Here is a 27,180-nt window from a genome sequence, read left to right as displayed (position 1 = left end):
TGTATGACTTGACTTAAGCAAAGAAAATTTTGGTCTTACTCTTTTTCAACATAAAGACACTCCATTTTATATTGTATAATACCCACATATTTCAGAACTAAGTACTCCTGCATTACAGTATAATCTTAGCAGTGTATACATTTAAAAATTTTTAAATTTATGTCTTGCATGGTTTGAGCAGTGGTTTGCCACTTGATCTGATCTGATTCAAATCAGTCAAAGCCTTTTGGTTGTCTGCAAGGGAGTTTGGATCAGGTTTTTCATTCCATACTGTTTTAATGAAAAAGAATATGATTCCATAGAGTCTTTCAATTCTTTATGCAAGACTACCAGGAACTGAAGATTATGTAGTGTGCTATTACACAGGTTCCATTATGAAAGTTCTTCATAAAAGTAGGTACTCCAGGAGGCATTTATCTTTTGAATAAGTTCATTAACATTAACTCTTCCATTACATTCACAAACATAAGCACAGAAGCTAACGTGGAAAACAAATTTTCTGCCTTGAAAAATATGAAAGAAGCAAAGTTTGACTGAAAAGCTGGACCAACAAATCTGACTGAAGTTGATGGAACAAGCAAAGCTTCAGCTGGCATATATTGCCAAACTGTACTTACATTAATTACTCTCATTCAATTTTTATTCTACTTACAGAAAAATCTATTTCCTCCATATCTTCCTGGTGACAAAAATAATATGACTGTAAAGTAATATAAAATAAGAAGAACTAATATTCATATTTCCAGAGGAAAATTCTGATGTAGGATATTCTAAGTATTTGATGACTAGCTTGAGACTTTTTGACTTATAAAGAGTTATAAGAGTTATAAAGAGTCTTCTTGAACATATTTTCAAAGGCTTGCAAGGCTAGGCCAAACAAAGAATAACTGTAACGGTCCATCACCATAGTTTTAAAAAACAAAGTGGAGAGGAGAGGGAAAACCAGATCAGTGTTCCCTGTCAATTTTATCACAAGGCAACAAAATGCAAAAGTTGTTTTGCTGTTATACATGCAAGCTTATATCCTAAAGCTGAGTCGCATTCTGCCCTACAGGCAAATCTGTGAGAAAATCACAATTAACTGGTAGACTCTTCTTTATTTGCATTGAACAAATTCCTTTATGGACTATTTCTCCACAATTGTATCCAGGGATGATGGGAGAAAAAAAATTAAAAGCTCTAGGGGATAATTAAAAAAAAGTAATTGTAAACTTTTTTTAACCCTCTTTTTAATGGAGGATGTTATAATATGTCTGGAGTGAAATTCTGAAATTATATAAATGTATACCGGTTCTCATTTCTCATAGATAGGTATTCGCAGTTTCACATAGCTTCAGGGCAGAAAATCTAAACCACTGTCAATGTAAATTTGGATGGTAGTGGGAAAAAAATAGAGCAGACCCACCACTTGCCCTAAACTAAAACGGAACCAGGTCAAAATCCTTGCAGTATTAAAAATTTCATGTAATTGCATTGTACTTCTGCCAACTGTATATTCAGCAGGCACAAACTGCTATGAGCCCACATATAGACAAATAAAAGGCTGTCATACTGTTATAACATCCTTCTGCAGCAAATGGCAGAAAAGAGCCCCAGAATGCTAAAGCTCTTTCCTTACCCAGTGCTGTGAGATGTCATGTTGCACCACGTACAGCTGTGGAGCACGCCAGCAACAACCGACGCTGTCCTTTGGAGACCACATGTGCCCACATTATGTCCAACACATTCCTAAAAGAACGAACAGCAGCTGCATTGTTTTGTTAATCAGTTGGTGACTATTGAAACACCCATGTGAGATGTCACCTCCTTCCAGTGACCCACCGGGTCCACCCCATCTTTCATGCCCTCATCGTGACGGTGTTAGCCGAGGATTGCATGTGAGGGTGGTACTCGTGACGCTCAGTACTGTGGCACCTAGCTTCCAGCCTCTTACTGTCTTTTGAATTCTGCACCCTGGGTCAAGAGTCCAGGGGCTGGGTCCACTAAGATGAGTGACTAACTTTGTCAGGTCAAACTTTCATGGATCCTAGAGCTCCATACAGACTGTCTGTTATGGCACCCATCACAGATACAAGCATCAGAGAAGGCAACAAAGTTCAAGACAACTGTTCAGACAGCCTACAAAATTGCCACAGTAAATGACATTTTTAAAATGGAAATGTATGCATGCATATAAGGATTCTTTGATCCCCCAGGCTTACACAGCCTTGCCCAGACTTACATAAAGCAAAACAGCACTAGGAAAAAAACACTGACAGTGATATGGCTAAGATTTAGGTGTGGCATAGTGACAAACACATGGAAAGAGTGGTAAAATTAAATATAGAGGTGCTGGGAATGAGCTCCCCAACCCACGAATATTTTCCTAAATAATATGGCAGAGTTCCAGCAGGACACGTTGTGAATAACACACTCCAGAGGAGCCGACAGCTCAGCGGGCATGGGCTGCTCCTGTGAGGCTGAAAAGTGTGTCTCAAACTCCTCAAGTAACTTCTGTAAAGGAAAAATTGAAGGGCTGGTCCCTGACGTCCCCAGGTAAACGCTCTAACCATTGGATTACTTGCTGGTTGAGACAGTCTTTGCTGTCTCCCTCTCCCTTCTTCTTTTTCTTTCCAGAAAGGTAGGAGGGACAGGAGAAAAACTTTCAGAACTTTGGTTTCATCTTAAAATCTTTAAAATCACTTCTGTGGGGTGGGAAAGTCATCCCTAGTACCTGACCAACTTCTTTTCTTTCTCTTTGTGGACTGAGATACTGGAATTAAGGTATCACAAACAGTTCCTGACAGCAGGGATAGTTTGTTCATGCTAGACAATGCAAAGCAGAAAAGATACAACTCTTTTTTGATTTTTTTTTTGTTTGGTTTAAGGAACTAAATTGTTTCTCCTCAGAATGTCAATTACAAATATTCCACACATTTTCCCATGCACTGAAAGGAGAACCATTCAGTATCCTAAGACTTTACTGAAGGCAACATTTAGAATACATTTTCTGAAATGAAAGGACAAAGACATCAGTCAGATTTCTGAGGGGGAAAAAAATCACCACTTTCATACCATTGATGCTACCAGCTTCGTGTAGGGAAGCTGGAAATATCAAAGGAAGCACCAGAACTCATAAACAGCCTGGTTTCAACCAACACAGACGGATGTGCTCTATATTTTGGGAGAATCAACTGAAATAAAATGCTGAATTATTGGATTTGAGTTTTCCCTTTATAATACATGACTTAATATTTTATTCTTTAGTTGCACTGTCTCAATATTGTACACACATTTGACTAGCTGCCTATGGAGAGGGCACAAGCCTTCCAGCTTGGTAAGTGGAAAACCTTATAAAAAATCATCACAGGGAAGAATCACCAAATCTCATGGAAAGAATGGATTAAAACTGCTTTTGCCAAAGTTAGGGTGACCAGATTGTCACAGATAGCAATGACAGTAGGATAGGTTTGATGATCTGGTGTGATTAAACAGCTTAGAGATCCAGAACTTTCTTCAAGGGTGGATGACAGGGAACTGTTACTCCCTGATGAATCTCCTGAGAGACATGCCCAAAAGCCAGATAGACAAAGTTTCCCTGCTGTTGGAGAAGTATTAAACTGACAAGATCAGTGGAGGAAGTATCATTTACCAAATGCGAACTTGCAATACGTGCAGATAAAGATGCAGGAGAAGTGGCTAAAAAGGTCGCAAAACCCATTAGAGGTTACTGCTGGCTGTATGCCGATGATAAAAGCAAACACAGTTTTCATCTCAAAAACACTTAACTTAAAACACCCGTCTCAGCATAGACTACTGATTAGTTAAGTACCTTCAACTAAAAGCAGACTACTTTTTGTTAGGTTTATTCCAAAATGCTTGCCAAATCCTGGTTATGCAAAAATTACCCACTTTGGAAGGACATGCGCACAGCACAGCTCTGTAGGATTTGCAGTGTGGATGAGGCTATTAATCCATCAAATCCAGTTGCCGGCTGCTGAGAGTACCTAATTCCCAAGACTTAAAAAAAAGTAGAAAAAATAAAAGAAAAACAAGCCACCAAGAATCCCATATCATCATGGGCACCTAACCAATTGTATAGTCCTCTACATATTTATTTATTAGGATTTAAAATTATAGGAACTGATTCAGCATTATAGAGCTTTCATGATAATTTAAAACCCATGGTGTCAGAATACAAATCCAGAAGTATTCCTGACTAAATACAAATAAATTGCTCCAAAACAAAAAGAAACAGCATAATGAAAATAAAATTATGAATCAACTAATGCTCCCACAGCTAACATTAGGGACCTTTTCCTAAGGAATGGAAGAAAAATGTAGAATTTTGCTCTTGCTATTACACACTCTGGCAAGAGATAATGTAACATTCTCATAAAATAACACACTTAGATGTGTAAAACAAATTACAGTGGTGTCCATGCAGAACTTACTGATACATCATATCTTATTGTGAATATTTGATGGCTCATATAACTTTTCAAAACTGATAAATCTCCAAGAATATCCCTAATCTTCAAATATTTTAACATCTTCAATAGCTACTATTAAATAATACGACTAGAAAAGATATCCTTCAGAATACAAAAGCATGTGTTTCTCCCTCAAAACCTCAGACAATTTTATGTAAGCTTTATGTAAATTTTACATGTTTCAAAAGTTCACTTTTCCATCCAGATTCTGAAGCATACTGAAACCAGTACTTATATGTAGCACTAAACAATGCATGCAAAACAAATGGCAAGCACAGAATATGTGTGTTTCCGATTGCTTCACACATTCATCCCGAATATCTGCATGAAATCTTTTAATCACATTGTTAAATCCACAGCATGCTTTTTTTTGGTAGTCTAATTCCATGGAAATATGCCTTTGATATTCTGGACTGGAGCAGTGAAATGAGAGCATGTGCTCTAAATACACAGTGCTTAAAGTAATGCATGTAAAAAATGGTAAATAAAGCACTGTACTACTACTGTGTAAGCAAAACATTGTGAAGAGGAAACAAAGAACATGTTCCAAATGTTTTGCACTCCACGTGCACAAAATAATACATAATATCAATTCTTTCATGTACTTTATTCCACACATTTTACAGAAATGGAACATTATGATGTTTCTGGCAAATAACTGCATTATGATTCTTTCATAGAGGCATAGACCATGGTACTACTTGTGTTTGGAATGATTTCTAGTATCATATCCAAAGTTTCTCATTTCTATACTATAATGTTGTTTCTCAGCCATCAGTGTACTGATGTAAACCCAAGCTCAAGAATAAAAGCACTCCCAAAATCACAGGCATACAATTTCTAACGCTGTAGATGAGTCTGTAGTACAAGCCATACATAATATACCTGGACAAGAAATACAACATCATCTTTAAAAAAATTAATATGGCAACCACATAGGGATCCTTCTTGAAAACAATCTGTATTTAGGCAAAGTTCACCTTGACTTTAATGGAAGATTTACTGTGAAAGATTAATGCAGCAAATGACAACTGCATAAGCTTGGAATTCTTTTTAAACCACACTGATTTTACTGCTCTACTTCTTTACAGCAGCATTGTCTGTTTTGCTACAGAATGGACACACACTGAAAAAAGTAGCAGAAGACTGCTAGCAAGCTTTCACTATTTAGTACACAGCTATTATTTTACTAAACTAAAATGAAAATTTGCACCAACTAAAATGAAGATTGCTGTGGGTATCACACTTGAAAATGCTCTTTCTCCCTGCAGTAACAGAATGGGAGCCTTCCTTTGTTATGTCTGATCGTTTACCCACTCGCTTGTTGCCCAGCAACTACCGTCAAGGAACTACAGTTCTTAGACATCCTCATTTTAATCTTGAAAAAGCAGATTAAAATTACTATGTGAGTAATCTTGTCCTGGTGAGATATTGTATTATTTCAATTTACATAGCTGCAGAAAGGAAGCCAAGTGACTGGAGAATCCCGTACTTTCACTCTGTGAAACATTCATTTTCCCTGCCCTCGTACCAACCCGTTTACTGACCAACTACTTAAATATGGTTAGGTTCTTTGTAATGTTTGAGCCACAGCAATAGAAGCAAACATCTGTCACTTACGTTTTTGAATCATCCCACAGCACACAGTAGGGATTCAATGTGCCCTAAGGAGAAAACAAACAAACCTCTTAGTTACTAGTATACAAAAAACTATGATGTCATGCTTGACCTAAACATTTATTTGGGTCTCCTCCTACAAGATCACAGTTATACTCTGATGAATTGATGCCACGGAAATTACAAAAGCTTAAAGTTAATTCTTACAGAGTATTTAAAAAGCACTTGAACCTCCAAGCAGAATATTTGCTGTATTCCCTCTCTTAGATAAGGTAAGCATAAAGTTGTCTATTTGGCATATCCTAGTAGAATTGAAATATGAGATAAGAGTTAATCTGTTAAGAGACTCGACTTGACTGAACATTTCTGGGTGTGTTTAGAAGCAGAACTTTAGGCCCCTCAGGAACTTGGGTGTCAAAACCAGGAATGCCTTTAAAAATTGTAATGTGTTTGGCATTCCTGGTTTTGCCAAATTTTGCCAAACCAATGTTTGGCAAAATTTCTGGCAGCTGGGATTTCAGATGACCCCACATTCAATACCCAAGTCCTTTTGTCAAATAGGCCCTAAATCAGCAGTGATTTTTGCTCAAAATATTTTTTTTTCTTGAGCCTTACAATCCCAGCTCCAACCTCTTCGAAGTCTGTGGAAGATTTCTGATTTGATTTAGAACAGGACAGGAATCTAGGTTTATTACGCATCATTAAACTGTGGGTAATGTTTTAGGAAATTGAAATGTCTTTATTATTACTCAAGTTTATTTTGCTGCTAGGAAGAGTTGAGGCAAAATTAAAATTCAAGTTTTGTCTCTAATCTTGTAAATATTCCTTTATCAAAACTCAGATTGACTTAGAAGTACTTAACTGACTAAAAACTGCAAAACTGTATTCCTGTTCATTGTAAACATTGGATATTCTCAGAAGTCAGAACTATATAAATAAATTGGATATAAATACAGAATAAAAATATATTTTTAACAAAATCACAAGTGATTCGAAGAAACAGGTGGAATACACTATTTTCTTATGTCAACATTAGTGTAGTTCTCTCATGAACAGTGTTTGTGCAGTAGATATAAAGATTGTTTCATATAGACAAAACACACCTTGATATTTTATTCTGAAAAGTGTTTTATTTATAGAAAAAACATGACAGCCTGTAAAGTAAAATTCTATTAAAAATTTAAATTCTTCCATCCACGTCTTTGTCAAAGGTAAAAAAGGACCTTCTGAAAATGCTTGTGAGAAAGGCATTTAGGGAAATTTTGATCGTCTACTTCAGTATTTTGATGACTGCATTGAATTTTATGAGTAGAGTATAAATATTTAAAACCAACATATACTTATGGCACTTGATTTTAACGTAGCACTGTACAAACATAAATAAAGGATGTTCCCTTCCCTGAAGTATTTATAATATAAAGAAGAAGAGAGGGAAGAGGGCAGAGGACACAGCACTGGATAACAGGCCCACTGAGATTCAGAGACCAGATCCTGCACCATTAGCCAAAACCTTTCAGATACATTGATAGACGAGGATATAGAAGAGTAAGAATTAAGAACAATGGAACGATGGTGCAGAATTAACTTTTTTTTTTAAATTTCATTTTATAAAGAGTATTAATTTTTGTCCTAAGACTGGGTGGAGAAATTCTACTTGCATTCTGATACAGCTATATGCATATTAAAAAAGTAATCCTATAGTTGAATTGTAATAAGACATTGCAGATCTGAGAGCTGAGACCTGTCTTTCCTAGCAGCAGATATCATACAGTTTATGCTCAGTATTCCCACAGTGCAAGCAGAAAGAAGACTAAAACACTTTCAGAAAAAATGCCCTTTATTAAAAAATCTACAAAAATAGAGGGAAATAAAAGCCTTTGCAGAAAACTGAAACAATAAAACTGCTGCTGTCAGATCACATGCTTCACTCTATTTGAAATGTATTCAAATAAAAAAAACCCAGTATGTTTGGCCATTTCAGTCACTAATGAGAGATTAAGCAGGAACATGGAAAGTAGGATAAATATTACTCCTGTTCCTTAAGAAGGTCTTGTGTGAGGGTTTGCTCTGTCAGGTGTGGCAGCTCGCAAGGGCACAGCAGCCTTTCAGAACTTTTCTCTTTTGATATCCTGATCAAACACTTCAAGCACTGCAAGGACCACAAGAAGCCCGTCTTCCTATTTTCTTCTTTGCCCTTAACCTGTTGCTCCCTTTTTCACAGTCTTTCTGGGTCTGTCCTCCTGGCAATGTCTCTTCACACTGCTGTGTTGAGCTACTTCCAACAGCCGTTGCTCTCTGTGAGGGCGGTGATCTTTCATCACAGCTCTTGCCAGTTAATTACTTAGCTGAAGCTAAGGAAGCAGCTACTGTGTCCATTAATGTTTACGACTGTTGCAGTATTGATTTATTCCCTACTGTACAGAACTTGGATATCTCAAAAATAGACATATGTGTGTGAGCGTGTATGTATATATATCTCTGCCTGGCATATAAAACTGAACTTTCGAGATGTGATTGGCAGTTTTGACAGCTATGCAGCACAATGCCAACTGTGTTTTGTAGCCAGGGTTTTCAGCCTCATTGAAAGCTTGATGTCCTACGCTACTGCTGGCTCGTTACTTTAGTGTCCCTGGAGTAAACCTCTGTGGCTGTCAGAAGGTGAGAGTTCATATTACTTCTGGAGCAAATAGGATTTTGTTTGAGTTGTGCAGTTTTTAAAAGATTACTTCAGTGACTCTTTAATCAAACTACTGGAAAAATGTGATCACATTCATCAACATGTTCACAGTTCATAAGACCCAATATCATATTCTCTAAAAAATGCATTGCAACCCCCATTCTCATGTGGTCAACTGTCCATTAGATTTTAATTTACCTGCAAATCCAAATACCATGCTATATTCTGAACAGCACATGTAATTGTGATTTACACTTCCTCCACAAAATGATCCCATGGTTTTATTAATAAACTGGCTTATTTTGATATAAAATGAAGCAATGATGATAAATTTTGAATAAACAAATATTTAAAGGCTATTTCGAATTAAACATATTAACTCTTATTAAATGATCACATTTGCCCAGCTTTTTTCATCATCTCTTACCTACTTAATTTAGTCAGTGGATGGGGAGGTAAAAGAACAAATGTGTGGGTATACTCATATATATTAGTAGGCATGCTCTAGAGGTCACCTAAAAATTAGTCATTAAATCAATTTGGAAACAAACTGCTCTGAATAATGAAAAGCATTTCAAGAACAAAGGTTTGAAAAGAACAAAAACAACAACATGAAGAGCCATTCCAAAAAAATCAGATGAAAGAGAATGTCTATATTTTATTTTCTGTTTAATAATTAATCTATTTAATGGACATCATGATTAATCTGTGAGCCATTAATATATAATGTTCAAATGCTGAAGATACATTAATACTAGTTTTATCTTTCTGTATGTAACATATAAAACTTGTTCTATAGTAATATTTATTATTAAATAAATTATTGTTTTCAGCTAAGAATATTAGAGCAAAGAAGATTAGAATTACATTCCGTCTGAAGGCAAGAAACACTCAAACCCACAAAATAATATTTCTATGCATCTTAGTTCTTTAAACCAAAGTCCCATTACAGAGGCTAAGCCTCAAACATAAAAATCACCAAACATTTAAAGGTACTAAAATTGTAATACTGGTTTCTACCCATCCAACTCTTATATCCAGGTGGATCGAGATCCTATATAAATGAACTATGTATGTAAGTCCAGTTTAAGGACTGGAAATTTGTACCAAGCACTTGATGCTTCTTTGAATTAAATTATAGGACAAAGACTGAGCCAAAAGAAAAAAATAAAATTGGCTGTGATATCCATTGGCAAGGTTATTGTCTTTTTGCCTTGTCAAGACATGAGCTAATACAATACTTACTAATATTCTGTTACTGAAAGGTTGACAAAGCAAGGTGACAATCAGTGTCTCTAAACTGACCTTTTGTAACAGTCAAGTTTCACTTCATTTCCAAGATTTTGAAACTTAGGAAAAACTTGCTCTGTAAATTACTCAAAGGGTTGGAGTAAAAAAAAAAAAAAAAGATGAAAAAAATCCCTCTCTAAGAATTTTCTAGAATTTCAGCTTGCAGGGACAGTGGCTCAACCTTTCATTAGTCTAGCCTTGCTTATGCTGTGCTGGTTTTAATAGCTTGTGTTTGGCTTATAACTATTTTCAATGCTGACACGTTGCTTACTAGTATTAATTTTTTAAAATTTTTTAATTTGTTTTCTAGCATAAGTGACCAAAGTAATTACAATCTCTTTTTTTTTTCCTACCTGCTACCCCACACTATTTAAGTAGTAATTCCTATTTCAAAATATAGAAGTCATACTCCAATAATCCTTTTCTACAACTCATGTAAGTAGCCCCACAATCATTGTTAAAATAATGGAAATTAAAATCTAACATTGAGGAATACCATAAACTCTTCTTAATAATGATCTTACTAAGGTCAAAACAAGTATTTTATTTCAAAGGTGGGGTTTTTTTCCCGATATATAGGATTAATTTGTGGTCAACCTCAGCAAATACTCTATTATATTTTTAGTTAAATTTCTGACAGGAACAAAAGTTATGTTAAAGACTGATATTTTCTCTTAATATAGATGATGTAACTTAGGCTGGAAAAAACCCAAAACAAAACAAAAAACCAAACCTACCCACCCTAAAACATCTTAAAATTAAATAGAAACAGAGAGCCATAAAACCCCAAATCTCCACAATTCTTCATCAATAAACTTCTAATCTTACTGAAAGGTAAGGAGTCAGCTCAGTTTATGTTCCTCTATTCCTTTCTTTTTTTCTGCTTCACTTTGCAGTGAATTTCACTGAGATGTTCTTTGTAATATCATTTTTCTGGGAACTGAATGGTGGATCATAATGACCATTGATGGCAAAATAGTCAGTTTCTTCTAACCTTGAATAAAATGCAAATCAAAGATCTAGAGTTCAAAGAGTTTTTTCCCACACCTTTGGCCAGAGACACTAATCCAAATTTGCTACTGACTGAAATATTTGGAACTCCTCCAGCTGAACTCTACCTATATGACCACTTGGACAACTGTTTATAACAAAAAATCACAGCTTTACAGTCTTTTGCATAACAATATTATTTACTAAAGCTCTAGTAACTATGTCTCTTCTAATTGTCTCTTTATGACTTTATTTAAAATAAACTCTAACTCTTAGTAACATAAACAGACAGAGTTTAGGTGCCATGCCTTCACACAAATTATTTGCAAGCTTGTTATTTAACATTATTTCCCCAGTATCGTACATGACAAAAATTTCCCACAAAGATATATTTTATTCTCCCTGTGGCTGCTGGGAGATTGCTGACAGCAGAAGGAAAAACTGTTAATATTTTTTATATAGTTAGACATAGAATCCCTTTTTTCAGAATTAAAACATTTTTAACACGAGACTAAAGGCTGAAAAGTACAGAATTAAAAGTAATTGCACAAAAAATCTCAAACGTTTACTAGCATTGTAAGCTAAATTGGAACCAGAGCATTTTTTTTCAAAGTCTGCTACAACAGGTTAGGTAAAAAATGGCTTTTGAGTGTAAAATAGTGGAAGAAAAGAAGAAAAGGCCTGAAGAACTATGCAGCTTTATGACCTATGTAGGGAACAAAAGGTTAAGCGTCCAGCACAACACTACATTTTCAATTGTATCTATCAAAGCAGTTAATGGAGATTTTTCGGTAGAAATTGCTGTTTAAATGAAAACCTCAAAACTCACGCAACAACAGTTAATTTTGTTTTGCATATACTCATGCATGAAAAAAGTACACATTCCCTTCCAAGTACATTAGACTGTTCGTGGGCTTAAGTTTTAGCAGTTAAACTGGGGTTTATTACTTTATATTTAAAACAACCACACTTTTTTCTCTCATATGATCTGATAAAGACTCTTGGAAGAGCATATCAGCTATCCTTGTACTTACATTAGACAGATGGGCCAGTTCTATCTCTAGGAAAGAATCCGTAGTTTTGGGCTCTGGTCTTATAGTAACAACGATGATTTTTGAATTAACAACTGTAAAATTCCTGGAAAAAAAACACGTAAAAATGGATGATTTAACTTAGTATGAGGTTAAATGAGGCTTCTGATCTTACATTTAAAGAAGTATCTCACAGGTATTTTCCATCACCTTAGCTGACAAATAGTCAGGGAGAAAATCTATTTGCTTGGAAGTGGTGAAAATATTCACTCGTTACCAACCATACCTGACACGTTAAAGACTGAAGAGCAAAAATGGTGGCAGAAGTGCTGTTCCTTAAAGTACAATTTACTAATTAGAAGGGTGTATCGACGACACGTTCTGTCAATGTTTGAATGCATATCATTTTCTTCTCTCAACATAGACCCACTATCACTACCACTAGTGTACTATCACAGGTGTACTTGGGTGTATTGACGGGTGTATCACGGGTGTATTGATGGGTGTACTCTTCGCTGGGTAAAGAACTGGCTGGATGGCCAGGCCCAGAGAGTGGTGGTGAATGGAGTTTACTCCAGTTGGTGGCCGGTCACAAGCGGTGTTCCCCAGGGCTCTGTGTTGGGGCAGGTTCTGTTTAATATCTTTATCAATGATCTGGACAAAGGGATAGAGTGCACCCTCAGTAAGTTTGCAGATGACTCCAAGTTGTGCGGGAGTGTTGATCTACTTGAGGGGAGGAAGGTTCTACAGAGGGACCTGGACAGGCTGGATCGATGGGCTGAGGTCAATTGTATGGGGTTCAACAAGGCCAAGTGGAAGGTCCTGCACTTGGGCCACAGCAACCCCATGCAACGCTACAGGCTTGGGGAAGAGTGGCTGGAAAGCTGCCTGGTGGAAAAGGACCTGGGGGTGCTGGTTGACAGCCAGCTGAATATGAGCCAGCAGTGTGCCCAGGTGGCCAAGAAAACCAATGGCATCCTGGCTTCTACCAAAATAGCATGTCCAGCAGGACTAGGGAAGTGATGGTGCCCCTGTACTCGGCACCGGTGAGGCCACACCTCGAATGCTGTGTTCAGTTTTGGGCCCCCCACTACAAGAGAGACATTGAGGTGCTGGAGCGTGTCCAGAGAAGGGCAACGAAGCTGGTGAAGGGTCTAGAGCAGAAGTCTTATGAGGAGCGGCTGAGGGAACTGGGGTTGTTTAGCCTGGAGAAAAGGAGGCTGAGGGGAGACCTTATTGCTCTACAACCTGAAAGGAGGTTGTAGAGAGGTGGGGGTCAGTCTCTTCTCCCAGGTAACAAGTGATAGGACAAGAGGAAATGGCCTCAAGTTGCGCCAGGGGAGGTTTAGACTGGATATTAGGAAATTTTACTTCACCAGAAGGGTTCTCAAGCATTGGAACAGGCTGCCCAGGGAAGTAGTTGAGTCCCCATCCCTGGAGGTAATTAAAAGACGTTTGGATGAGGTGCTTAGGGATATGGTATAGTGGTGGTCTTGGTAGTGTTAGGTTTACGGTTGGACTCAATGATCTTAAAGGTCTTTTCCAACCTATACAATTCTGTGATTCTGTGATTCTATGTTTTATGAGAGACAGTAATTTTTCTTCCAAAGTGCTGTGTTGGAATTTTTTCTGACTGTTAACTGTAAAATTGTTAAGATGGATGAGTGCAATGGGAGGTGCTACCATTCTGTTGATTCTATGCTCATGAAAAAAACCTACCTGTTTCCAATTTCTGAAAAATCATTGCATTTGGTATATGAGCAGGCAACTTCACTATCTAAATACTTTTTAAAATATGGTCCATAGTTGTGACCTGACTGAAATCCCACCAAAATCAATCAATTTTTTCTCATATATGTGAGATTAGGTTTGGTCGTATGTTATTGTACCAGGTTACTCAAAATAATAATTTTCTGTTAATTTCTCTAATTCATCATCCATCTCTCTTTTCATGTAAAATGTGGATCACTGTGTTTTGCAGCTACCTTTCTAGGACAGACCTAGTATTGCCAAGGTTATGCTAATACAGGCATAAAGACATGTTGATGTGATGTTCATGTCTGAGATCCTTGCTTCTTATAATCTCGTCAGGCTTAGAACAACCATCGGTTATCAGCCTGACTGTTTCTGATCATCATTACGGTATTTCCTTTGTATGTAATGCTGCTTTCAACATCTTCTGCTGATCGCACATAAACAAACGTAAAATCTCACGGAAAGACATATTCACAGGTAGATGTTATCAAAGAAGAAACTAGGCAGTTTAGATGTAATTATAGTAGACAGTATAAACATTCTTTTGTTGTTGTTGTTTAATTGCTCATTTTCTCTAGGGAAATGGTATTTCGGAGAGGATTCCGTTTTGCTGGATCATTGAAACAGGAATTGCCATGGCTACAGTAATAGAAACTTAACTCAGCGGGCACTTTACTCAGCACAAGGAATGAAATTATTCTTCTGGGGCAAGGTGTGAATTCTAATCCAATTTTACTCAGCCAAATCATATAATGGAAATATAATGCAAGTGGCTTCCTATTTTACTTAATTCCTATTTCTTCCCTTTAGTTGCACTTTAAAGTCACACATTGTTGACGATAACATATCTCTCTATCAGACTAACATAAAATGTTCAGCAAACTTTCAGTGCATTCTGTAGAGGGGGAGTAATGATGGTGCCTACTGTACATACAGTAGCTGAAGATCTATAAATGTTCCCAAGCAAGGTGTAATAATAAAAAAAAAAGAACAAAACTCCAAATAAACACAAAACTGATTTCTCTAACAGATCATGACAGGTGGAAAGAGAGCTTACTAGCTATTAAAAGATGTTGTCCATTTTGGAAAGCTAATGTAAATACTGATACTTAAGTACTTGATCACAGTCTGTCTTTGGGATTGAGAAATGTTTCCTTGCTGTATCTAATTTTGGTACAGTTCTGATGATTCTAGGGTGAGATCCAAAAGAGCACTTAAGGTGCCTAGGTTGTAACCTTGGTACATCAATTTTGCCTCAGTCTCATTAAAACCCTACCAATCCACTTCTGTTCTCAAGACGCCCTAGCAGACTGTTTCACCAGAAAATAAATATAACTGGCTATATCACTGTGAAATGAAATCTGCATCACTCATTGCTGTCCTGTCTGGGCTGAGTTGCATATCTCATATTTAACTGTTCACATAGTCCCTGGAAGAATGCAATCTGGAAAGTATATTCTAAACTCACATAACACATTAAGATGCTACTGAATCAAAGCTCAAAGCATTGTAGTCACAAGAATTTCCCTCAAAACTACTGGTGCAGTGCCATTGATATCTTTGTTGAAGATAATTTTTTAAATAACAGCTTAGTGCTGAGAACGTTTCTTCAGGAATGTAAGTAATCAGCTTTTACAAAATGTCCCGGGAGGTGGAATATGTGGATTTCAGTCCCTGTCATATTGGGAATGACATAGAATGGGAATAACCTATCTCACACTTCCTGGGCAAGTGCATTATCTTATAGCTTTTTTATGACAGGTGGAGAGTGACTTCACCATTACCTCTTTCTCCTTCATAAAAAAAAAAATCTAAAACTTATCTTTAAGGAGAAATGAACTTGTACAGGATGGTGCTCTGCTGACTGTCCAGAAAAATGCACATCAGGGTCAAATTTTAAATCAATTACTCAAAAAATATATTAAATTCCTTGGGAACTATGGTTGAATAAATCCTTGAACATTCAAGATAACAAAGTTTGATTGAGTAAAGATTCAAGAAGAGCTTCCAGAGCTGCTGTCCTAGTGTTTTTTCCAATCTGAATTAATAATAATATTAATAAAATAGAGTTATTTTACTAAGCTCTTTTTCTAGCTGGGTATACATTTTGAGGGTATTCTTTTATATAAGGGTATACATATTGATTCTATGTGATATGAAATTCAAGTTTTCTTTTCTTTTTAGAATGGCTGTGTTGCTCAAGAAAAATGAACTTATGCATAAGGCATGTTGCTATCTCAAGACAGCATGAAAGAAGTTATAGTTCAATGTGTAAATGTTGTATACATTACAGAAAAATTACAGATGCTATAGCACTAATACTATGCAGTAAAAGCCCACCTGAGGTACTCTGTCCTCAGTCTAACAAAGCTGACCTAAGGAAATTTAAGGGCCTTTTTGGCTGTACAGCACCCAAAGGAGAGGGTTAGGAATGATGTTTCAAATGGGGAAAGAGAACATTTCAGTGCAGGAAATTATAGCAGGAAAAGTATGGTGGTTGTTTAAGTGATGGGAAAAAAAGCTTGCTGTAGCAAAATCATTGATTCTTTATTTATTCTTATTTGTTAAAGGAAAAGTTAAAAACTATCTTACAGTATGGCAATATGCAATGTATTCCTTCAGAGTGCCCAGGAGAGGAATTATACATAATATCTTTTAGATGAGTATTATACTGAGAATCAATTTTCTGTGAATCTAACAATAACAAAAACGTGCTCAGGGATGCAAGAACTGTGGAAATAATATTCAGTCTATAGTGCTCAAAATATTCAGTATTTCAACATATGATTTAAAAAAAATCCATATGACATTACAAGAACAGTGCAATGCAGCAAAGTATATTAGGAAATAGAATCAGATGAAGTTTATTTACTCGTGCATGGAAAGAAAATTCTCTTTATATAAGGAAGAATAAAGTACTTCTCTCTTCTTTTCCCTAACCTCTTGTTTAAACAGTCCTGGCAAAATTATTTGAATAATACACATGTACCACTAGGATTAAACACATTGTCCAAAAAGTTCTATATTAATGTAATTGCTAAGTTCTCATCTCACACTGTGTTTACAAGACTTACTTTTAACAGACTCTATGCCACTAAAACCAAGAAAAATCAAGCCCATATGGTAAAATGCAGCTAACTTTGGAGTTTGTGAAATATATTGTATAGGCTCTCCTAGATAATGAAATCCTCATTTTACTCACAGAACACCTGTGATGTACCAGATGGGGATTCTGTGGCTAGGTGCTTTGAAAGATTTTCCCTAAAGACATACAGAGATATTTTTTATTTATTTATTGGTTTATTTTAAACAAAAAAGGTCCTTGTGATGATGCAGAAGCTTGCATACCTTTAGTGCTGATATTAAGGAACGTATGGAAATGTGTATTACCTTTGTTCTTCTGAAAACTACAAAAAACAGGTGTCATGCAATCAAATATTTACTTTACTCTCACCCTAACTCCTGTAAAGCCAGGAACTGAAATCACATAGGAAGTGGTAAAGCTTTCTGGATATTTAACTGCAGCCAGTAGAAATCACCTCTTTTATCAGGTTGTGGTGTAAATGATGTGGCCTTCGAACTCAAACACAAGCCCATTTTACTTATTTTACCTTGGTCTATTGTTTTGTTTATCTTTATTCCCACCACCAGCATATTTTGTCAACTGTTATTTTATTTAGAACAGCTTCACATAAGATGCTTATCCAGAATGGTTTTTTAATTCATACATTGTGTGTAGCTACCACACTTCTAGGTATCATATAAAAACTAGATGATGTTACCTCCCTTCACATTTTACAGTGTTTGCTCCATACACAATGCTATTGCGGTGAAGAATTTCACTATGTTCAGCACTAAAATGGTTATCACAATAATGCTTATTACAGTTAAATAAGATTAGTACAAATAGTAATTAATATATATCCATGTAAAATGATAGTTTTTCATTGCAAAATGTAAGTGAACAAAAATAAACCTTTTCCAAATGCAGAGGGATGTAGGGAAACCTTTGTTTCATTCATGTACCTGAACAACTGTAAAATGATAAACCACCCCATAATAAAGATTCCTTTAAAACCTGCATTGCAGTTCTAATTTTTGCAGAGTATAATAGTTCAACAAATTCAGCACTAACCACAGTTGCAGCTTTTTTCCAATTCAGAATTCCATCTGAATGAACATTAAAATGATTTGAATGCAACAAAATGCATCCAGTACTATTTAGTATCTTCATCAATGACCTAGACAGTGGGATTGAGTGCAGCCTCAGCAAGTTTGCAGATGACACCAAACTCAGGGGTGGAGTTGATACACTAGGGGGAAAGGATGCCAGCCAGAGGGACCTTGACAGGCTTGAGAAGTGGGCCCATGTGAACCTCATGAAGTTCAACATGGCCAAGTGCAAGGTCCTGCACCTGGGCTGAAGCAATCCCGAATATAATACAGGCTGGGGGATGAAGGGATTGAGAGCAGCCCTGCGGAGAAGGATTTGGGAATACTGGTGGATTAAAAACTGGACATGAGCCAGCAATGTGTGTTTGCAGTCCAGAAAGCCAATCATATCCTGGGCTACATAAAAAGAAACGTGGCCAGCAGGCTGAGGGAGGTGATTCTCCCCCTCTACTCTGCTCTTGTAAGACCCCACCTGGAGTGCTGCGTCCAGCTGTGGGGTCCCCAATAGAAGAAAGACATGGATCTGTGAGAGCATGTCCAGAGGAGGGCCACAAAAGAGATCCAAGGGCTGGAACATCTCTCCTATCAAGAAAAGCTGAGAGAGTTGGGATTGTTCAGCCTGGAGAAGAGAAGGCTCCAGGAAGACCTTACTGCAGATTTCAGTACTTAAAGGGGGCTTATAAGAAAGACAGAGGCTTTTTACCAAGGCCTATAGTGACACGACAAGGGGTAATGGTTTTAAACTAAAAGAGGCTAGGTTTAGATTAGACATAAGGAAGAAATTTTTTACAACGAGGGTGGTGAGACACTGGAACAGGTTGCCCAGAGAAGCTGTGGATGTCCCATCATTGGAAGTGTTCAAGGTCAGGTTGGATGGGGGTTTGAGCAACCTGGTGTAGTGGAAGGTGTCCCTGCCCATGGCATGGCAGGTGGACTAGGTGATCTTTGGAAATCCCTTCCAACCCAAACAGTTCAATGATTCTATGATTCTATGAAAACAGTTTGAAATTGTGCCACCTTTGAGGTGCTATTTTAAGGTCATGAGCTCAAATTTTGAATATGACTGCCATGGGCAAAGAAATCCAGTGTGATACACTTCCTGATGAGGTAAGAGATGTAAGCCATAAAAGTTTCAGTATAACTTCACTATAAATATTAAAGTGCAGAGAAGTACTGAGGCTCTGTACTCTGAACAAAGAAGAGACTAGAGGTACCGGGGAATATGTGTTATATTTTTATATCACAGATTAATAATGACTTTTCTTCCTTATTCACGTACATAAGAGAAAGTAATAGTGCTCGTTTCCTTTTCTTGGGCAGCTGAGAATTGGATTCAAATAATACTGAACATATTCAGAGGCAAAGTGGGATATCTTCGTATTTGAATTTCTAAAGACTTCATTTATGAACAGATATACATAGATTATTAGACCATTTTGCTTTAGAAGCTCACAAAACCTCTCTATGAACTGAATTGTACAGAGAAATGGTCAAATTTGCTGCGTAAATCAGTAACCAGCTGAAAGTAGAACAGACAAAAGCAAAAAATTTGGGCACTGAGATGCACTTTCTCATAGTTCATAATACTTAAGTTGCTCTACATTTATGTCCCTATTCTGCCCCTATTCCTGCTACTTGGGATGCTATTGATTCTAGGGAAAATCTAGTAAGGCCTATAAATCTCACTTTTCTAACGGATGAAATAAAAGCCCTGAAAGGCTTTTCATATAAGTAAATATACAGCATTCAAGGTTCACACTTGTTTTCTGTAAATTAAAACTATTGACCTATGAGAGCTGAAAAGGCATGATTATAGATGGTGGTTTGCAATATAAAGGTCTGAAATGTACATGGTCACCTTGACACTTTCCTAGGATTGGCAGATTGTCTCCAAGGTCTGCCAAAAAAGACTGACTACAATAGCCATTTGGCTCTGTTTCTTTGAATATGGGAGAAGAGGAGAAAAAATATCTCTCACAAACATCTCTTCCTTCCTGGCTAATTTCAGGAACTGGCACAACAAATGGAAAGTGCTTAGTGACGTTTCAGAAGTGGATGAGCTGTCATTTGTACCATGCCTTAAGCATAGATGGCTCTCGCCAGCACTCCCCAGGCTTCCAGGTGTCCTGCCAGGACATCACTGTTCGAATTGTGCTCTACCTCAGAGAATTTTCTGTCCCCAGCATTGCAGCTACTCATTGCACAATTCATTGCAACTTTACTGGGAAATGTTTTTTTTTTTCCTTAGGACTGCATCTTTTTTGTTTTCAAATGGATTTTGGCAAAAACCTGTTGTTTTTCCATCCCTTTGTTTCAAATCCTGAAGTTTTCATTAAATAGAGTAGGGAAAGGTTATCTGGTGTCTTCCTAATTACTGTCCTTTCTAATTATTGTGAATTCATTAGCAGCTATTGTGACACAATCTGCACCCGTTTCTTTTACTGTAAAAGGACATTAGCAGACCAATGGTGCACAAGATCATGTGAAATAAGATAGTATTAATGGACCATGAAATGATCTTAACCAGTAATTTGAGAAGAGGGGGGGAAATGTTTACTTCCAAATGGTCTGTTATCAAGTACAGAAAGGAAAAAGTGAAACAAGAGACCCTCCTATTTCTTTATTAATGTGTATGGCCTTCATAACTGACATACCACAGCTGTTCAGGCACACGCATGTCTTGTTTCTAAAATGGATCCTCTCTATAGCTCTGCTGTCCCTTCTGAATACAACTTGCACTGAAGAAGTACTTGGAAAACTACTACTAAAGACTTCTGTAGAAGTAGAGCAGACAACCTTAGTACATCAGGTTATGATGTCATTACTAGATCACTCGCACTAACTGGACAAACGGTAGTTTGAAGCACAAGTATAAGTAGCCTGAGCATTAATGTACATCAGTGTGCATACTTCTAATGGAACATTTCTGTAATTAAGCTTAATATAGATTACATAAAATATAAATTAAGCCAATTTGATAAAAAGGCTACTTCCATCATACAAATGCCTAAGCATGGAGGAAAGACAAATATACATATATACATATATATGTATTTTAAATAACACACAAAAAAATCCAACAATACCAATATGCAAACAGTCTTGGTTGTCTGCTTTTATCCTGACATGTAGTGTAGCTATGATCCCGAAATAGTCTAATTCATACTGTATTTATAAAATTTCTTACCTCAAAGTGGGCAAAATGAGTTCTAAATTTTTGTATAGCACTGCTCCAAGTACAAATACAGTTGATTCATCTAGTTCTGAAAAGAGTAAGGAAAAGAAGATTTTTAAACTCTCTTTCCCAAGCCTTCATCAGCACAAAAAACTGAATACCATTTACTTTTCTAATAGAAATTTTATTTTAAATAAACTATCATAATTTTGAATTATATCCTGGAATTCTGTCATGAAGACATAGCACTGTCAGGAATATATCAAAAGATTTAAACCACTGAAAATCATGTTTTGAAAAAATCCATCATTGTGTACTGGCATCGATGCTAGTTCATTTACCTTTATAATTAAGCATCCTCAAAGACTGTCTTCGGTTTAATGCCTAGCGACTAAATTCTCTAATGTCAGAGATCTGCACTGCAAAGGTATTTGTAAATTGTATCTGAAGCCAGGGTAATTTGCCTGCTGAGCATCCTTTGGTAAAAGTTAGGTGACCTGTTAGAATGGCCCAGCTTGTTGGAGTGGAGCAGCTTCAGGGGATTCAGCAGCTTCAGGGGATTCAGCTGAATCCACTTCAGGTCACCTCTACCGCCACAGGTACAATCCCGTGCACAATAACTAAGCATTGGCTCTTTGGCTTAGAAAATAACGTCCAGGATTTCTGTAGCACTTTTTGTTCAAGGTGCTGAAATTAATTTCCCATCATTTCCCTCTGGATAAGCTGTGGGTACTGGATTTCTTTTGAAGATGGATAAAATAACCACTTCGATCTCGTACAGTGGTCCTATGAGACAAAGATTCTGAGTTCCCTTGTTGAAGCTAACACAAAATTAACATGCTGATATGCTTCTTTACCTGTTGACATAGGGGTGAAGATATTTTTTGGAATGACAACCCTGTCTTCTGAGTTTCGTGCCCAATCAACCATTCCTTTTCTTCCTTTCATGGGGAAATTGATGTCGGTTAAAACAGATGCAGCAGGAAGCTTCTGAATGCTAGCCACTAGTAAGAGAAATCACAAAATCAAATAAAATTGTGCTTCATACTTTAAAGCATCATACCATGATAAGAGTACAGCAATAACAAAAATGTTTAATAATACATTTCAAGTAAAGCAGAAACTTATAGGACATTAACTGGCACAAAAAGTGTAATCTTCTGTTTGTTATGCAGTTCTACTATGGATTAATTGTGTGGCATTGATTGGATCATTTGTCGTCAGATTCTGATTAAGTTTCTTAACAGGGATTATTGAATGTACTGGCTTATACCCTGAAATTCACACATAAGGACATTGTCATGTCTTCAGAGCAAATTCTAAAATGATCAAATGTGACAATGAAAGGAAGAGGATTCTGCAAATTGCTTTGGGAAACATAACTGCTAGATGCAGGCTAATGAAGCAATAACAGAGCTTTTATCCCCTATACAGGCACAATTTCAAGATAGACCCATTAAGGAGATTCACATATTAAAAGACCTCATTGTTTCCACGCAAATGAGAATAATGCGTTATAGCACTTGATTTCTTTTCCTTGAAAGAATAATCCCCATTCTGAATTCTTAATTATATTTTTTCCCTTTAAAAAAACCCCAAACCCCCAAACAACATCACTATTATATCTGTAACAGATACAGAAAGACAGAAGAAATAGGTATCAAATCTAATAATAGGTAGTTTGGAATTTGTTTACTCATTCTCATTTTCTCTCTGTTTTCTAACTCAACTATTATCTGGAAATCAGTTTCAGCTTTGCTGTGAAATCTAAGTATGACTCCATGGCAACACTGTCAGTGTCTAGTAAGATTCAAACTACTTTTAAGGAAGCGACAGGGCTGCAAATGTTTACGGACACTCAGAGAGATGACAAACAAAACATTTGGAGCACCAGCTCCGTTTTTAATGTAAGCCATGTTGATAGCCATTTGCCGTGCAATGCTCTTCCTAATCAATTTATGAAGAGGCTAATGTAGTTGGAAGAGTTCGGACATCAGGACTACACTTTGATCTGTATAACTATTTCACTGCAAGGACTCTGCAAGGGGGTTAAATATCAAGACAATGGGGGACAGCTGTAAAAGCAATCAGAACAGCAAAATTAAAGTAGAAAACCATTAGGTGTCTCATCAGTGGATTTTATTTGAAAGAAAACTGTAACTCAAATCCAAGAGAAGAGGAAAATTAAGAGGTTAACAATATTAACTCTACAAATGTATTCCCTGATAACTGACTCTTAGTTTCAAATTAGACGGGTTATGTATTATAGAATCACATTAGTGAGGTGGTACTTGAGGTTATTTCAGGCTTTCCATTACAAAACTATCATCAGGGCTTTACAATGCTAGTTACAATCCCCTCTGGGCTGAAATTGGCAAATACATTCCCAGCCCTAAAGGGATGCTTAATCTTGTGAATTTTCAGGTGGTGTGTGGAGGGAGAAGAGTTCAGGTGTTTCAGAATTACTGGGGCATAAAATGGATTGCGTGTTTTCACATGCAATTAATGGTTATACAGAATATATTAACATTGTAAAAATGGATTTTTCCCATGGTTCTTAAAATCTAAGAAGAATTTTATTTTATTTTCCACATAAATAAAATTAAACCCACAGTTATTTAGTTTTCAAAATTAAATACAGCCTGTATAAGACCATATTGGTTTTTTTATTTGCACAGTATTTATCTGTGTATCTACCCATCTATCTATCTAATTAGCTAGAAGACCCTTAATATTTCATCCACCTTTTGGATGACAGTTCCCTTTATTGAAATAGGAAATCAATGTTATTCAATGGAATTCACTCTGCAAAACAGAATACCACTTTAGGACAGGATAAATGCTGAAGGTCTAGGATAGTACCTCTCTGGACTCTGTCTATCTCTGTATTTTAAATAGGGCCATTCATCATGGTACCTAAGCACTACTTAGAACCAAAGATTCCAAAATATTTGTTAATATTCAGGTGATGAATAACACAAAACCTAAACATAAAACCTAAACATTTGGCTTATGGCTTATATGCAATAAGCATAATTTAATTTCACAGAAGATGCAGCCTTAACATCTGGAGATTTTAAGTACACAGCACACATAAACCAATAATTGAAAGAGATTTGCCAAAATGCTTGCTCCATGTCCTGCAAAGTCTACCTCTTACAGATACACACAGATTATTAGGTCATTCTTTAGCCACTTTGCTGAATGATTCAAAGAGGATGTGCCTACTAATTTCCAACATGGCACTGACTTTTGAAGGTATATGATAATTTAATGGAATCTGACTGCAGGCAACTAATTCAGTCCATCAACATGGCCAGGTGGATACATGAAACAGTTCCCACCTCTTCAGTGCCACAGTGAAATGTATTTTATTTTTTAAAAAAGCTAATATTCTTATTAAATATTAGTCTACAACTCTGCCAATGAGACCTTGGAGCACGACCTGCTGCATTTCCATTGTGAAATGTGGCTTTTCTGCTCTCTATCTCAGTTTTAATCTGCAGCATGAAATAATTATTTACTTTATTGTGAACATGAAAATCAATAGGCCTTTTAGAGGAGAATGTGATAATTCAGGTACTGGGTCATTCACATGTCAGAAACTCAAATATCAGTTTCTTATACAATTGTTATACATAGATAATAAAACAGAATGATGTGTAATTCACTTTGTACTTTATTCTATTCTTTTTGTGTTAGGTTTGTATTAGAAAATGGTGCTCCAAATACTGAAGCCCAAATGATTCAGTTCTACAATTGTCACGCAAGCACTTTGTCTTCTCATTTGGAAAAAGCAGAAGTTGCATTTTTTTTCTTTTTATAATTACCTTACCAAAACATCTTGTCCTGAATTTGTGAGACAGAACACTAGCCGCTGAGAACATTTACAGGCACTGTGGCAGAAGTATTTTTGCTCATTTATACATACAGAGAAATTGTATAATACTGGAAAAACAGTCAATGAGAATATTAATAAAAATGAGATAGTAAAGTGGAAAAAAAGGATGAAAAAAGAGAAGAAAAAGAAAAACTAAAATGAAAATTATCTAAGCAGAAGTTGAAGAAAATCTGCATGTGTCACTTTCAATTAAGGAACTTCAAAATATAAAACTTCCCATATACACCATATACAGCATGTCTTATTCACTCAGGTAAAACCGTATTTGAGTTATTGCTGTAATACATTCTTCTGTTCTAAACTGACTACATATTCTTGGACTGTTTATGCTGAAGACATAATACTGACAAGTAACCGGACTGGTCAGTCCTCAGATCATTCTTACAGTTTGCACAGACCCTGCTGTAGACACAATCATGTGTCATGGAATTTCTTCCATGGTACTTGACTGTGTTCAACATTTGAAGACTGCAGGAACTAGAATATAATCTTTATTTCTGCAAAAAATGGCACCATTATACTTCTGAATCTTGCAGGTGAAATTTATAAGTCCTAGATGGAAGAAAACCTCACCTAGCTATAAGCCAGTACACAGAGAAAAAGCCTTTCTTTTTAGAATTCTTTGAGCATTCTTTTGATGCACATTGGTATAAATTACAAGACAGTGGTTCAATTACACACAAGAACACATACATATTTGATGACTCCATAATAATTATTGATTCAGAAAAATCTATTTAAGTAGTCTAGTCTAATCAATTTAGTGATTGCTTTGACCCCTAATGGATTCATTTTACTATCCTTTACAAATACATCTCCATTTACCTTTATTTAATTTTCATGCTGCAATTGCAGACAAACTGTTTAATACTGCTCTGCTGAAAATTTCAGAACTGGCAACTACTAACTGTTCTTACTTACCGAGTAAAATAAAATCTCTTTGGAACTGATTAACTCCAAACTCATAGGAATGGAAAATTTTCCATGACTATCCAAATGAGCTGATTACACACAGTAATATGTTAACAATATTTAAGCAGTTTATTTAGAGCAGCACAAAAGTGGTTAATTGATGTGTCAAGAAAATTCTGAGTGAAATAAAAATTGTGTAGTTCTTGTATTCTAGCCCTTGATAGATCATGGCCTAGAAATGTAGCTGAAATGTATTGCTATGATCCCTATAACCCTGAATGAGTTATAAGCTGCCTAGTGCAACTTCCAGTAGCTCTCTGACTGATCTGGGTTGCTAAATAATAAAAGATAAAGCAACCAAATAAGTGGCATGAATCATCTTCCCTTTTTCTTTGCTAGCCTTCTGTATTGAACAAAAAATGGTAACATTTCAGAATCAGCCCCTTGAATAATATTAATCACTTTAGAACAGGAAATCAGATTCACTGAAAAGCATGACAGCAAAACAACTGGATGTTTGCTCATGGACTAAACACAGCTTCATCTCTCACAGTAGAGATTTAGGTTTTAAAATTACAACGCAAGCCAAATTGAACAGTTGATCCCTATCCTTATCAAAGACTGAACTAAAACCTTTAGAAAAGATGCTCAAAATCTGAGTCTGAATTCTGCAGCATTCATGTATTTACAAAAGAGGATTCAACACTAGTTCTGATTCTCCTTTCTCATAAGTGATAACGTTCTGGATTTGTTGTGTTTTACAGCACAGTAACTATGTTGATCCCTAATTTACAATCACTTAAGATACAGAGGAATGGGAATTAATTGTTTTAAAAGGCATCAATGCCTTGTTTGAATTGGAAAACCGGATACAGAAATCTATGGGATTAGCATGAGATGTCAACTTGTGCTTAACCCTCCCTGTCAGAGCAAGAAAGCAGAACTCTGAATTTGATTGAATTTCAGTCACAGACAACAGAGAACGGCTATGCATATTAGCAGCATCATTCGCTCTTTTCCTTTCCTATTTGGACTTGTCCATTGGCCGCATACTAGATGTCTATTATTCAGCATTTAGTAAACTTGAGTTCATCACACAATGTTTTGATTTTTCAGACAGAAGATATTATACTGCCCTTCTGGGACAGCTACTTCTAAATTTATTTTGGAGTAAAATAGTCATGAAT

The 27,180-nt window shown here is 36.3% G+C and overlaps 1 protein-coding gene across 1 annotated transcript in view; it reads right to left on the bottom strand.

Annotated features, from left to right (window-relative positions):
- The window catches only part of ADGRB3 (adhesion G protein-coupled receptor B3), a 465,041-nt gene that overhangs the window by 182,953 nt on the left and 254,908 nt on the right, over nucleotides 1-27,180 (bottom strand). The window contains exons 12-15 of the mRNA XM_075497295.1: nucleotides 22,038-22,184; nucleotides 21,193-21,268; nucleotides 12,081-12,183; nucleotides 6,093-6,136 (exon numbers count right to left, since the gene is read on the bottom strand). Of these exons, the coding sequence (XP_075353410.1) occupies nucleotides 6,093-6,136; nucleotides 12,081-12,183; nucleotides 21,193-21,268; nucleotides 22,038-22,184 (370 nt within the window). The remainder of the gene's footprint in view (nucleotides 1-6,092; nucleotides 6,137-12,080; nucleotides 12,184-21,192; nucleotides 21,269-22,037; nucleotides 22,185-27,180) is intronic.

Source organism: Mycteria americana, chromosome 3 (genome assembly GCF_035582795.1).
Source record: "Mycteria americana isolate JAX WOST 10 ecotype Jacksonville Zoo and Gardens chromosome 3, USCA_MyAme_1.0, whole genome shotgun sequence".
Lineage (NCBI taxonomy): Eukaryota > Metazoa > Chordata > Aves > Ciconiiformes > Ciconiidae > Mycteria > Mycteria americana.
The sequence above is the reverse complement of the archived record's forward strand: the minus strand, read 5'-3'. Positions and strand labels throughout refer to the sequence as shown.